The 14,084-nt window shown below is 48.2% G+C and overlaps 1 protein-coding gene across 1 annotated transcript in view; it reads left to right on the top strand.

Annotated features, from left to right (window-relative positions):
• The window catches only part of LOC144791668 (D-beta-hydroxybutyrate dehydrogenase, mitochondrial-like), a 94,703-nt gene extending 81,092 nt beyond the window's left edge, over positions 1–13,611 (top strand). Inside the window, exons 4-5 of the mRNA XM_078666400.1 lie at positions 1,692–1,844; positions 12,812–13,611. Of these exons, the coding sequence (XP_078522526.1) occupies positions 1,692–1,844; positions 12,812–13,281 (623 nt within the window). The 3' untranslated portion in view covers positions 13,282–13,611. The remainder of the gene's footprint in view (positions 1–1,691; positions 1,845–12,811) is intronic.
• The last annotated feature ends 473 nt before the right edge of the window (positions 13,612–14,084 follow it).

Raw genomic sequence — 14,084 nt, 5'->3', positions numbered from 1 at the left:
AATTCGACCTACCTCATTAATATTCATGAACTAGATCACAAATTGTGACTGTCTCTGATTGTTGGCCATCACAGGAACGATGGCCTGCAGAGCATGTTTGAGTTTGCCTTTAAATCAAGAAAAGTTGTTTTTTTAAGCACATCTTCCTTGAAGACTTCTATGTATGTACTCGCACATATATATATTTTTAAAACTGTTGTCTGAGAATTAACACTTAACCTTCCTTTTTAGGTCGAGCATTTGAGACCTCTTGTATATACTTTAGTATATATTCTTTAGTTCTACTTTAGTATATACTTATGTGTGTATGTACTTTGTGGGCTCTGGAGATCAGCCCTAGGACTTGTCTGCTTCCGCTTAGGGACTTTTTTTCTGTTCAGCTGCCTCTGTTTAACTGTCTTGATAGAAAACGACCAGCAGAGGTCAGTAAAATACCAAACTTGCTTTCTGCTGAGGGACTTTATTTTTTTTATTTTTTTGGCAACTTCCTCTATTTAACTTTCTTGATAGAAAACGACCGGCAGAGGTCCGTAAAATACCAGAATCACTTTAGCATTCTCTAGATTCCAGTCCATAGAAATTGTCTTTCACATGCACCCGTAGACAATAATATTTTTTTCAAATTTTGTATTTTCAGTGATATGACCACCGAAGGCCCTGCTTTCATATTAAAAACAGAGTTTTGGACTATACCATTTCCAGCTGAAAGGCAATATTTCTCTCCATGTCTTCCCATACCTGGCATGTCACGAACAGTAGACGTTTTAGCACCCAGGCTAATGTGCTGCATAGCTAAATACATATAAGGTCCCAAAGGCAAGGCCAATTGCATTGCAAATGCTTTTTGTGATTGGGTTACCAACCCAACTCTGGAGCTGATTACTTTTCAATGTTTTGCAAATGACTTACGGTTGCAAAACAAGAATTGGTATTTGAAAGATGTCAAAAGCACACCCCCTCCCAAATACCCATTTGAGTGTCCATTTCTTAACCTATTTAAGGATTCAGAAAACGTTTTCCGAATCACTATTTGTTTAGTTCATATGAAAAAAGCTTTTAGCATTTGATTTGCTAATGCTATAAACCTTTGTGGGTCTGCCCCCTTGTTTTGATTTTTCTTGTGGATCATATTAAAGAATCGAACCAGTATAACTGCATTATAAAACAGAAATCTCTGTGCAAGATAGCAAGACCCTCAAAGTTTAATTAGTAGTACAATTGTACTTGCATTGTAGAGTAGCTCTCATCTTGCTTGACTGTCTTCGGTATGACCATTAGGGATTAAATCCCAAACCAGATTCCAGTTTAAGGCCCAGCAGGTCATAGCACCATTCCAGCTACCCACATCCTCATTTGAAGGCTGCCCAATGATAATACAAGGACAAAGTGGCATATAGGTCCACGTGAGCACAGCACCCCTAGTGCAGATAAAAACAGCACTCTAATTAAACACACACTGCACCAAAGTGTTATCACACATATCACACGGTCTGTCTTCCAGCAAAGCACTGCTCAGTGGTATAGTGTGCTACCCAAACTCTTATGTGCCTCGACAGCTATTCAGTGGTGTGAAATACTATAAAAATGCCACCACCATACAATACACCAGTATTTAATTTTCCATAGCTCTCTTTCAAAGAAAAAAACATTTGTTGCAGAGGTATGCTGATGTATTTGTTTTTCATTTGTAGGCCTGTGGGGTGTCGTAAACAATGCTGGGATCACCACTTTTGGAGAAGTGGAATTTATGAGTTTAAAAAAATACAAGGAAGTGACTGAAGTAAATTTGTGGGGAACAGTGCGCGTAACCAAAGCTTTCCTGCCACTTATTCGCAGAGCAAAAGGTAAGTCCGTTACAATTACCAATTGCTGTTCAGATGGAAAGCTTACTCTCTGTGATTGTGTGCTTACTAACGTTAACCAACTGGTGATTGGAAAAAAGTTACACCTTCAAAAACTACAAATCCTTTTCAAATCCTAAGAAATTGGTAATTAAACAGTTGAGATTACTTACCATCACAGACATTCACTCTCATTTACAAGAGAGATGTATATAGCTCTAAATAAGAAAGGACAAGCGAAGAGTTAATTCAGTTAGGATTGGAGAGTGCAACAGAATTATTTGTGTAATATCTACAGGTTTTAACACCTACTTGTGTGCATGTTGTCTTGCTCTCCCCCTAGTGAGATAATTTTTAGAGCAAAATGAGAATATTTCCACTTTCATCCAAGACGGTTATTCTTTGTAAAGAGGAAGACACATTGTGTCTTAAAAAATGATATTGGAGGGGGCGTGGCCAAGATGGCGGGGTAGGAAGACGTGTCTGCCGGAGCTCCCGACCCCATCCGAGGCCCCAAGCCCTGATTGCAGCTAAATCTCCCCCCCGGAGCCACACGGAGTTGCTGCGCTGTCGGGGGACTGGTCACCGCCTGGTCATCACCGCCGGTGCCCCGCAGAGCAAAACTCACCGAGTTCGCGGTGACGGGCTGCGGACCGGTGAAGGCGCCGAACCCGGGTTCCGACGGATCGGTGGCCGCGAGACGGCGGGGAGGCGCTGACCTGGCCGCCTGGGGGGTGCGGAGATCCTTGAAGGCAGCGGACTGCGGAGCCCCCATAGCGGTGTGGTGCGGCGCGGTGTCCGAGGCGCCTCGGCTCTCCTCTCTGCGCTCCAAGATGGCGGCGCGCCGAGACCGGGGATCTCCGCCCGGCCCTGAAGACAGCCCTGGGACTGCGCAGTGAGTGCGCTGACTGGAGCGGTTGCTCCCCGCTGCTAGGCGGGACCTCCCAGGTGACGAAGCAGGCGAAGTGCCGGACACAGCGGGCCCTCCGACCGGAGCCTAGAGATCTCCCCACCCGAGGTGCTGGCGTGACCGGGGTGAGAACTACGCGAGTGCCCGGCTTGGAGGCCTTCCCGATCTTCGTGAGAAGCCGGGCGCTACGTCCAGCGAGGTTGCGGCCCTATTGAGCGCGGTCTGAGACCGACTGGACACGGGCGCCTGACCAACCTGTGGCGCCCCCGGCACTGGCCCGCTTGTGCGCAGGGCCGCCAGCGAAGCCCGCAGAGATTTGAAGCAGACGGGGGAGCAGCGGTCACACCCTTGACAGAGCTATCACCCCCGCAGATGCCTCGGAGCCCACAGGGGAGAAACGTCGGAGATCTGGCTGCCCTTCTCAACATTTGCCACGACTGAAGTTGGACCCAGGGAGGTACGGGGGCACGACCGTGCTGAGGTGGTGCGTCATTTGGCCGCGTGTGCCGCCTGGACGTCAGTGAGGGCGTCGGAGCCCCTGCGCCCCTGTTCACCCCGGAAACGCAGCACCGGTGACCCCCTGGGAACTGCGGGCGCAACTTTCTCCAGCTCGGCCTGGGGTGCGGCGACTACCCTGACCAGCCGTGGTTTTTTGGGGTTGCCGTGGACCGCCGCCCGCCCTGGCCTGGCGGTGGACTCTTGGGGTGCGGGAGTAGACGTGAGAAGGAGCTGAGACGGGCACTTGGTCTGGTGGAGGAGCCTACATCATGGCTGGTCAGCGAGGGGGTAAACGCAATGACCGCACGCTTCCGAAGATGCTCAACAGACAGCCAAACAAGGGGGACAAGTCCTCATCTTCGCCTGGAGCAGCTGGGAGCTCGCACTCGGGTGCGGCGGCGGAACCTCCGGTCACCAGATCCTTTTTGGAGTCTCTATTTAGCACGCTGAGGGACGACTTCCAGGCCTTGAAGCAGGAAGTAGCAGGAGAGGTGAGAGAAGTCCGCAGGGAGGTGGAAGGTTTGGGTGAGAGAGTGGACACTGTGGAGAACTCCACGCACAGACAGGATGAAGAGATCACTCTTTTGCAGCAGGAAGTGCTGACTCTCAGGGAGCAACACTTAGATCTCCAATTGCACAACGAGGACTTGGAGAATAGGTCACGAAGGAACAACATTAGGGTCCGGGGTGTGCCATCATCGGAAGAGAACCCTGATATAGTCCGGTACCTGCAGGAACTCTTTCGCATGGTCTTGGGAGAAGGGGACGATTTCCTCATTAGAATCGACAGAGCACACAGGGTGGGACCCCGCAGAAGGACTAATGGCCCCCCACCGGACATCCTGGCGTTCCTCCCAGACTTCCCGCTGAAGGAAAGGATCATGGCGGAAGCACGAAAAGCACGCTCGCTCACCTTCCGAGATCACCCTGTGGCGCTATATCAGGACCTGTCTACTCTCACGCTTCAGAAGCGTAAATCATTTAAGATCGTAACGGATTTCCTCAAGCAACACGACACGCCCTACTCCTGGGGGCACCCCTTCCGTATTATCTTTAAGTGGCAGGGAGAGACTCACCACTTGCGGAACCTGCAGGACACCTGCGAAATCCTGGGCATCACCGCGGAGGAGGAGGAGACCAACACGCCGAGAAGACGGCGCACGGCTGACGGAGAATGGCAACAAGTTGCACGAAGAAGCAGGACAGCGGAGGGGTCGCGGAGGCCGGGATCTCCAACTATTAGAGCGGAACGTGAGGCTGCTGTTCGGACAGCGTCCGAGGAACTTGGAGGTTCAGTGGTTGCTGCATTGACCGCTTAATCGTGCTCCGGGGGGAGTTCATTACAGCACTGTTCCAACTGCCGGCTGAAATGGGGGTGGGGGCGAAGGTTGGACCACGTGTGGCTGGACGTCCACTAAGGTAACATTCCACGGACTGGTCCGTTAGGGCCTGTCTGGGACTATTTCAGGAAGTTTTGGGTAGTTTGGGGCGGAGGGGGAGGGTTACGATGCTGGGGGAGGTGCGGGAGAGGGGGGGGGGGAGGTTGGGGAAGTTGTGGTGTGAGTTGAGGGGCTGGGAGGGAGGAGGGTGTTGGGAGTTGGGGAACGGGAAAGTTGAAGGGGGAGAGTTGGGGTTAGCCCTGTCCAGTGCTCCTTCGGTGTCTGCGAGTATTCAGCTGGAAGCATACGTTCATTTGGAAGTCATTGTGATGCCACACACTCTGACCCGCACATATAGACAAGGTAGTCCCGACCATCCATGGCTGAGTTAAAGATAGTCACCCTGAATGTCAAGGGTCTGAACAATCCCACGAAGAGGAGGGCGGTCCTCTCGTTACTGGAAAACTCACAGGCTGACATCTGTCTGCTTCAGGAAACCCACCTATTGGCTGGGGATTGTCACAGATTGAGGTCTCGCCACTTCCCTACACAGTTCTTCTCCTCCAACGCGACCAAAACGGCTGGGGTGGCCATTCTTTTGGCCAAATCATTCAGGGGGGAGGTGCTGCACAAACTTGTGGAACAGAAGGGGAGACTTCTGGCCTACAGATTTAAACTGGGAACCCTGGTATTCACGGTGGGCACAGTTTATGGCCCGAACGAACAGCAAGATAGATTTTTACGCCAGGCATTGGAGGATATCACAGCATCACCTGATATATATATAATACTGGGAGGGGACATTAATTTAGTCTTTGATTCCTCAAAAGATAGATCAGCGCAGCGACACCCGCAGACTGGGGAACTCTCACAAGCGGTGAAGGCGCAGTTAGTTGATTCTGACCTGCACGACCTCTGGCGCGAGCACCACCCAACCGACAGGGACTTTTCCTTTTACTCGCACGCACACAAGACATATGCCAGGCTGGATTACCTGCTGGTCTCTGGCCCGGTTCGTGACTTAGCTACCGCCTCGGAAATGGGAGTCCTATCCCTTTCGGACCACGCACCGGTCTCGGGGACCTTCCTTCTCCCGCCGGGCTCGGCCCGGAAGGGGGTCTGGCGGCTTCGAGACACGCTTCTGCATAAGAAAGCGGTAGTGCAGAGTATTGTGGACTCTGTTAGGGATTTTCAGCTACACAATTCTAACCCTGACACTTCGCTATCGACTCAATGGGGGGCTCTTAAGGCGGTCATACGGGGAGAGTTCATTGCGATTTCCGCCGCGGATAATCGAGATAGGAAAATAAAGCGAGATGAGCTCACTCAGAGGGTTAGGGAGCTGGAGCACGTACACCGTCGCACCGGGGCTCCGAGAGTCTGGAAGCAGTTGAAGGTAGCCAGGAAACTCTTGTCCTCATTAGACTTAGATAGGGCTGAATATGCTGCGCTGCGCCTAAAACACGCCTATTACACGGGAGGGGATCGATGTGGCCGCCTCCTTGCGGCCAAACTGAGAGTGGCACACCAGAGTCGCCAGGTGAAGGAATTGGCGGGGAGCGCGGGACAGGGGATCTCAGGCGATGCTGAAATTGCCGAGGCCTTCCGTCGCTTCTATGCCGACCTGTATGCAGCTGAGACCGCACAAATGGGGAACCCGGAGGATTACCTTGATTCGGTATCATTGTCCTCCCTAACCCCCGAGCAGGCAGACTACCTGGAGAGAGAGATTAGGGTAGAGGAGGTGATAGCAGCGATTTCTAGGCTTAAATTAGGGAAGGCCCCAGGTCCGGACGGTTATACCGCCCTCTTCTACAGGACGTTCTGCACAACGCTAGCCCCAGTCTTGACCAGGCTGTTTAACTCTTTCTCTGACCTAGGGGCTATTCCTCCAGATCTCCTACAGGCGACGGTGTCGGTAATTCCCAAACCGGGGAAAGACAGGACACAATGCGGCTCCTATAGACCGATCTCCTTACTGAACGTAGATCTGAAAATCTACACGGGGATCCTGGCGACGAGACTGGCACAGTACCTTCCCGGCCTGATTGCCCCGGATCAGGCTGGCTTCGTGCCCGGAAGGCAGACTGTGGACAACACTAAGAGGATAGCACACATCTTAGAAAAGGCCTCCCGTATTCCCGGGGAGAGGATGCTGCTTTCGGTTGACGCCGAGAAGGCGTTTGACCGGGTGCATTGGCCCTACCTCGAAAGGGTGATGGCGCGGTTGGGTATGGGAGAGAAATTCCGGAACATGGTGTTTAACTGCTATAAATTCCCCTCTGCGACTGTGCGAGTGAATGGCTGTGGTTCCCGGCGGTTTGCTATCGAACGCGGTACGAGACAGGGGTGCCCCCTCTCCCCCCTCCTCTTCGCGCTCTACATGGAGCCCTTCGCTCAGCGGGTTCGGCAGAATGTAGCCGTTACTGGGGTGCGAATGGGTGGTTTCACCCATGCCGTAAGCCTGTACGCAGACAATGTACTTTTTACGTTGGAGAATCCGGGGCAAGCCCTGCCCGCATGTATGGCTGAACTTAAGGCTTTTGAGAGTGTAGCTGGCTTTCGGATGAATGTGGAGAAATCCACAGCCTTGGACATTTCCCTGTCTCCCGCAACAAGAAACGACCTGCAGAGGCTCTTTCCCCTACGTTGGTCACGGAACCAGGTACAATACCTGGGGATTGCGCTAGCCCCGACGTTGCAGGCAATGGTTTCCATTAACTATGAGGCGATGGGTGTGAAGGTGAGGGAGGAACTGGGAAGATGGAGCAAAGGGACGATTTCCTGGCTAGGCAGGGTTGCAGCGGTCAAAATGACCGTTTTACCCCAGATATTGTACTTATTCCGAGCACTACCTCTACAGCCCCCCAAGGGTTGGATTCAACAGATGCAAACTGAAGTGTCCCGCTTTGAGTGGCAGGGCCGTAAGCCCCGAATGCGCCGCGCCCTCACGACTCTGGCACCGGAGGCTGGGGGGCTGGGAGTCCCCGACCTCCGCAAATACTTCCAAGCGTCCCAATTGCGTTACTTGGTGGAGTGGAGTAGGTGGGAGTCCGACAAACACTGGCTCTTCCAGGACCAGGCAGTAGCCGGGCGCCCTTTACAGGAAATACCATTCCTTAGCAGGCCACACCGCCCCCCGAATCTCTATGCTTCTTATATCACGCGAGTTCCGCTGAAAGTGTGGGACTCTACCTATCGCACATTCGATCTCACCACCTTTCCCTCGCCCTTCACACCGATTGTGGACAATCCTGATTTCACACCGGGGACAGAGCAGGGGGCCTTCTCACACTGGAGGGACAGGGGCTGTAGGGCACTTTTCCACATGTACACTGCGGAGGGGGTTATTCCCTTCCAGAGCTTTAAAGATGAATATCAGATGGCCGAAACAGACCGCATGAGATACTGGCAGGTACGACACTGGGCCTTGCAGCCGAGCGTTAGAGAGTCAGCGGATAGGAGGTTGCTGCCGTATGAAAAGTGGCTAATAACCCGCGCCTCGGACGCCAAACTCATAACTGACCTGTACAGGATGCTCCAGCTCCCATCTTCCCACTTCCACATTCCTGGTCGGGAGCGCTGGAACAGGGAGCTGGGGAGGACACTTAGCCCTAAGGAGTGGGATCATATTTCGTATAGGGCGAGACACTCAGCTTATCACGTGGGCCTCACGGAAACCTTCACCAAGATTTCCACATATTGGTATCACACCCCAGAACGATTGCATGAAATGAACAGGCTCCTTAGTGAACAATGCTGGCGGGAGTGTGGGCAGGTTGGTACATTAACACACATCCTCTGGGACTGCCCCGTACTGCAAACCTACTGGTCGGCGGTGATAGATGAGATTGATGCATGCTTTGAGATTGAACTGCCCCGGTTTCCAGCGTATACCCTGCTGGGTCTCCCAAATGGCTTGATGTACCCGCTGAAATCTAGGAGGGGACGGCAGATTGCTATTATGCTAGGTTCGGCGGTCCAAAACATACTAATACACTGGCGCACGCCTACCATTCCATCACACACAGGTTGGCTGCACAGGTTGTGGCATGTTCTGGGGATGGAAAAGCTGTCTCTCACATTAGCGGGAGACGTGACCTGTTTTGAGGAGCTGTGGCAACCCTTTCACTCGCTCTTGGCCACCGAATTTAAGGAAATTACATGCCCTAGATACCTGAGACTGCTGAGGCTTACGCCCCCGTTGTGAAGCACTGTTCCATGGAGGGGGGGCGAGCAGGGCCACTCAGGAGCGAAGGGTTTCGGGGTGGGTGATAAGGATGACGATTTACTTCCACGATACGCAGCACTGGACGGGGAGGGTGGTGGGAGGGGGGAAGTTTGTGGGGGAGTGTTATTTACTTAAAGAGAGGTATAGGATTCTGGGACGATGTTCCTCCTTTTTCCTTTTTTGCACATTTCCATGCCAGACGCAGGATATTGAGGCAGCCCCCAGGGCTGGGACATTTGAACTCTAATCATGGGACAGTTCCTGCCGTGTATTTGGCATATCTGTATGTCTGTTCTACTATGCAACTGTACCTTTCTAATAAAATACTTTAAACCTAAAAAATGATATTGTATTTCAGAGATAAAGATGCCATTTACTCCTTGAATGAGTTAAGATACTCAGTCACTGAAGAGTCGGTACTCTAATGTAGACCTGTCTGTCCTCAGCACAGAGAAGGATGGTCATTTGTCGTGTAATGACTATTTGGGTCGGTGGGGGATACAAGTTAAAATGAGTAAACTTTTGGGTAACACCCACTTCACATCTTCAAAGCTATAGATCAGTAGCCAAAATGACTGCTCTCTTATGTTCTGCCACTGGTTCTTAGGGAACAATAAGTCCAAGTTCAGGGATAGATACCAAAGCCCTATGAGCAGATAGAGTTTGGAGAAATTAAATTTGACCTAGACTATCAAAGGCAGCTGAGAGATCAAAAAACTCAGCAGGACTGCATCCTCATTATCCAAAATGTTTTAAAAAAAAATTTTTTAGGTCCTCTTCCTGTCAATTAACTTGTAGACGATACTCCCTCAATCTGTGGGCCGGATGAAAATAGAGTCTTTCCACACAAGGAATAGCTGCTTCCACTCCCACCCCTCACACCCATCGCATGAGGGGGATCAGGACCAACAACTATTAATTTGACTTAATCATTGGACCCCGTTGCTCTGACACCAGTCAACCAACAGAACCCAAACCTTATCCTGACTTCTAGAATCGCATGCTATATCTGATTGACTTGTTCGTATAATATTGTTTTTACATTTGGAGAAAAGGGTCGGAGCAGCCAATTTCCAAGCTTTACATATTCTCGCCTACCCAATAAAATAACATAGAAAATTAATCTAGTGGCCCTTTTATTTAAAGTCAATTTATTGTCTTGACATACATCAAAGAATTCAGCAATATCAATCCAAAATTTAGCGATCCGGGGCAAGTTAAAACATGTGACAATCATTTGCCAAAGGATCTAGGCACCTCGGGCATACATATTGAGTTCCAGAAAATGTCAATTTCGCAGGGGTCCAGTAAACCCAGTAGAGAGTAAAAAGATGATTACGCTTAAAATAAGCAGGTTTAATTATCTCACGAAGCAATAAAAATAGTCAGCCAGACCTCACTCAAGTTATATTTTCTAGTACATTTTGCCATAGCTTTTGAACATCAGCATTTATATTATCCTCTGCTTCAATTAAAAATCGATACCACAAAGCTACCTCTTTGTTAATTTTCCCCGTCTTCATAGCCTGAATTAACCAGGTATCATCCTCACGCTCTACCCACTGCTGTCTGGCCTACCATGCTGAAAGTTGATAGTATTTAAATCGAGTTAATTTTCCTTGCGTTCTTAAAATCAAAGATTCCCACGTTATCAAATCTCCACCTGATTTTAAATCGCCCCAACGAGAGAAACCTGCTTGCTTCAATGGTAAACTAAGCCCATCATCCAAACATTTTTGGGTACCAGGGGAAACCCAAATCGGGGAATAATCAGAATAGTAAGAAACTCCCATTTTATTTCCTATATAAACCCGGTTTCTCACTGCCTGCAACAAAATCAAGTCTAACCTTTTTGAAATATTTTGGGTCCCCAAATTTAAAAAGGAATTGTCCCTGCTTATCCCCCAGTTTACTCAGCATTGCTCCATAAATGCAGCCCAATACAGAGTCATCAGGCTTGTTTAATAGCATCCTAAATTTTTTAAAGTGAAACACGTGTGCATAGTTCCATAAGTCAGGTAGCGCAAGGCCCCCCTTCTCCAACCTCCTCCTGAGTCTTTTCCCTGAAATACGTGCGTCCTTTGATGCCCAAACGAAACTATCAATCATGCCCTGCAACTTTGCGACCTCAATCTTATCAAATGGAAGGGGTATATTATGAAAAAGAAAAGTAATTTTTGGGAGGAGGGGCCCAGGGTGATGGGAGCATTTCCTTTATATTACATCTTATTTGTGGCAAAACTGCGATTGATGATGGTGGCCGGATGCATTTCGGGATGCCTGTCCCTTCGTCAGGGGCCTCTTTGAAAGCCGACGTGGTACATACCTTAGTTTGCGCAAGAACCTGGCAAGACTCCACTTTTGAATCTGTAATTATTACGAGGCTGTTCACAAGTGTGGTTCAAATCCGAATCACATTCATGAGTCGGTTGAATTTTTGCTCAGGGCGAATACAGTGCCGTTTAATAACTCGCAATATTCGTGATACGCGAGTAGCACGGATTTCTTTCGGAGTTGCGGAAAAAAAGGAAAAAATGTAAGAATATTGCGAGTTAATAAACGGCACTGTATTCGCCCTGAGCAAAAATTCAACCGACTCATGAATGTGATTTGGATTTGAACCACGCTTGTGAACAGCCTCGTAATAATTACAGATTCAAAAGTAGAGTCTTGCCAGGTTCTTGCGCAAACTAAGCTACGTGCCACGTCAGCTTTTAACCTCTTCAGCGCGGCGCGAATTTTCGCGCTGTGCTGAAGATTCGAAAAACGGGTGTGGTCATGACGGAACGGTTCCGTCATCAGCACAGCCCAACCGACGCTGATGACGGAACCGTTCCGTATTAAGCATTGAAGGGGTTAAAGAGGCCCCTGACGAAGGGACAGGCGTCCTGAAATGCATCAGGCCACTATCATCAATCACCGTTTCACAGCAAATAAGATGTAATATAAAGGAAATGAATATGTCAATCATGAAGCAATGATTTTCATAAAAATGAAATGTACAGAAAAATAATGAAAATGAACAATCTGAGTAAAGAGTAAACACAAAACTGAGAAACTCATTATTAGCTGGAGTATAATCTGAGAGTACAATAATTTGTTAAGTTTGAAAAAAGCTTTTTAGTAACAACAAACGAAATAGTAGTAAGATAAATTCACCCCCACTGTGCACTAGGTTTGGTCCTGACAGCATGTCTTGTACCCATACTAGTTCATTTAAGATATCCTAGGGACCGGCAGCCCTATGAAACCTAGTAGCACGTTTAAGACAGAATAATTCAGGATAAATTGAATCTCATTAGATTAAAAAAGAGGAGTGCTTGTAATCACACTCAAATACACCAAAAGGTTTATTTTCCCATATCGAAATGGCAGTTTAAAACTGCCCGCACAGGTTGCAATGGCAGGCCTGAGATGTTTAAAAAGGCTACTAAAATGGATGGCACAATGATTGCTGCAGACCCACTAGTATAAGTTGATCTACATGCCCTGGGTACATGTTGTACCACTTCACTAGGAACTCAAAGTAAATTAAATGTGCCAGTTACATATAAGTCCGTTTCACAATTTCTAAGGGAGACAGCACAAGCCTTTTAGCACTGTTTAGCAGGAGTACAATGCACACTCCAAAGGCCTTCTAAAACGAATTCAGCAAAAACAGTAGGAGTAAGGCAAAATGTGGGGGAAGACCACCTCAAGGCTGACGGGTCTAGCAGATGGGTAGTGAGATTTAACTCTTCCAACTGGCACATGTGCCTTGTTACAAGGAAATAGCTAAAAAAAAAAAAAAGATGCTCCCAAAAGCACTTGCTGTTGATGTGATAAACTGTGAAAGAATAGAAATTGCACTAGAGTTCCACTTTAACGAATATCTGTCACAAGTGGAAAAAAGTACATTTTTAAAAGTTTCAATGTTGTTGGCAAATAGTTCATTTTGTTTGTCTTTTCATAGGTCGGGTTGTCAACATGGCGAGCATGCTTGGAAGAATGGGCAGCCCATCTCGCTCTTGCTACTGCATATCAAAGTATGGTGTCCAGGCCTTCTCCGATTGCCTACGGCAGGAAATGTACCGTTGGGGAGTTAAAGTGATTGTCGTTGAGCCTGGTAACTTCATCGCGGCCACTGGCATTCTAACGCGGGAAGGAGTGGAAGCCCGCGCTGAGGAAATGTGGAGGGAAGCCAGCGAAAGGGTGCGAGAGGACTATGGGAAATCGTACTTCTCTCGTCGCACGATTTTGATGAAATCCTTTGTGAACAGTGGAATTAAAGACATGTCTCTTGTTATCAATGATCTCACAGATGCTCTCATTTCGAAGATGCCTTACACTCGATACTGTCCCTCAGATACTTACTGGTGGATTAGGACCCAGGTCATGAGTCATCTGCCTGCTGCAATCGCTGACCGGATTTATATTTACTGAGCAAAACTACTTTTTTAGTCATGTCAATCAATCAACCAATCAGTACTTGTAAAGCACTAACATCTGTGAGGGTATCCAGGCGCTGGATTGCTGGATTTAGGCAAAAAGCCAGGTCTTGAATCTCTTCCTGAAGTTGGGCATTTTTGTTGATCGTAGTATAAAGTTATCTTGTTGAAAAGAAATGGCTTGGGGTTCCCAATAACTTTACGACAGTCGTCTTATGTGTTTGATAATCTTACCGATGTGTTGTACTTACGTTTTATTTGGCTGTACAAGTTTTTTTATATATCACAAAAAACACTGCTCTCTATAATATAATTTCCAGATATTTACTTGCAGAGGGTCCAATTTTGCATGCACAGATTCTTGAACTGCGGCATGGTCTTAATCTTTAAAAGTAAATCATTTTTATTTTATTTGAAGCATGCAATTGCTGCTTGGCTGGCTGCTGGGAGAGGGACTGGGGTCCAATCTCTGTCATGACACTTGAAGGAACATTGTTCCATTCTGGGCAAATCACTTAATCGTATTGTGTCTAAAAAAAACTGTAAGTATGTCTAATGTAATTGAGTGGTTCAAAGATTTAATCTCCATTTAATGTACACAATCCTGTATAGCCTCCAAGAATCCATGAATTAGAGTGCATTTGCAAAGCCAAAAAAATGGTCTGGCTTTAAGTTGCCAATACATGTAAACGCAGGCATGTGTGAATGTTAACATTGAGGCACATAACTTTCATGACACTACAAACTTGGAGGATTAAAAAAGATGCTGATGTTGGGCGTCACAGAAAGAGGCAGGTT

The sequence above is a fragment of the Lissotriton helveticus genome, chromosome 11 (assembly GCF_964261635.1).
Source record: "Lissotriton helveticus chromosome 11, aLisHel1.1, whole genome shotgun sequence".
In the NCBI taxonomy this organism is placed as follows: Eukaryota; Metazoa; Chordata; class Amphibia; order Caudata; family Salamandridae; genus Lissotriton; species Lissotriton helveticus.
Note: the sequence above shows the minus strand (reverse complement) of the source record. Positions and strands in the feature narration are given on the sequence as shown.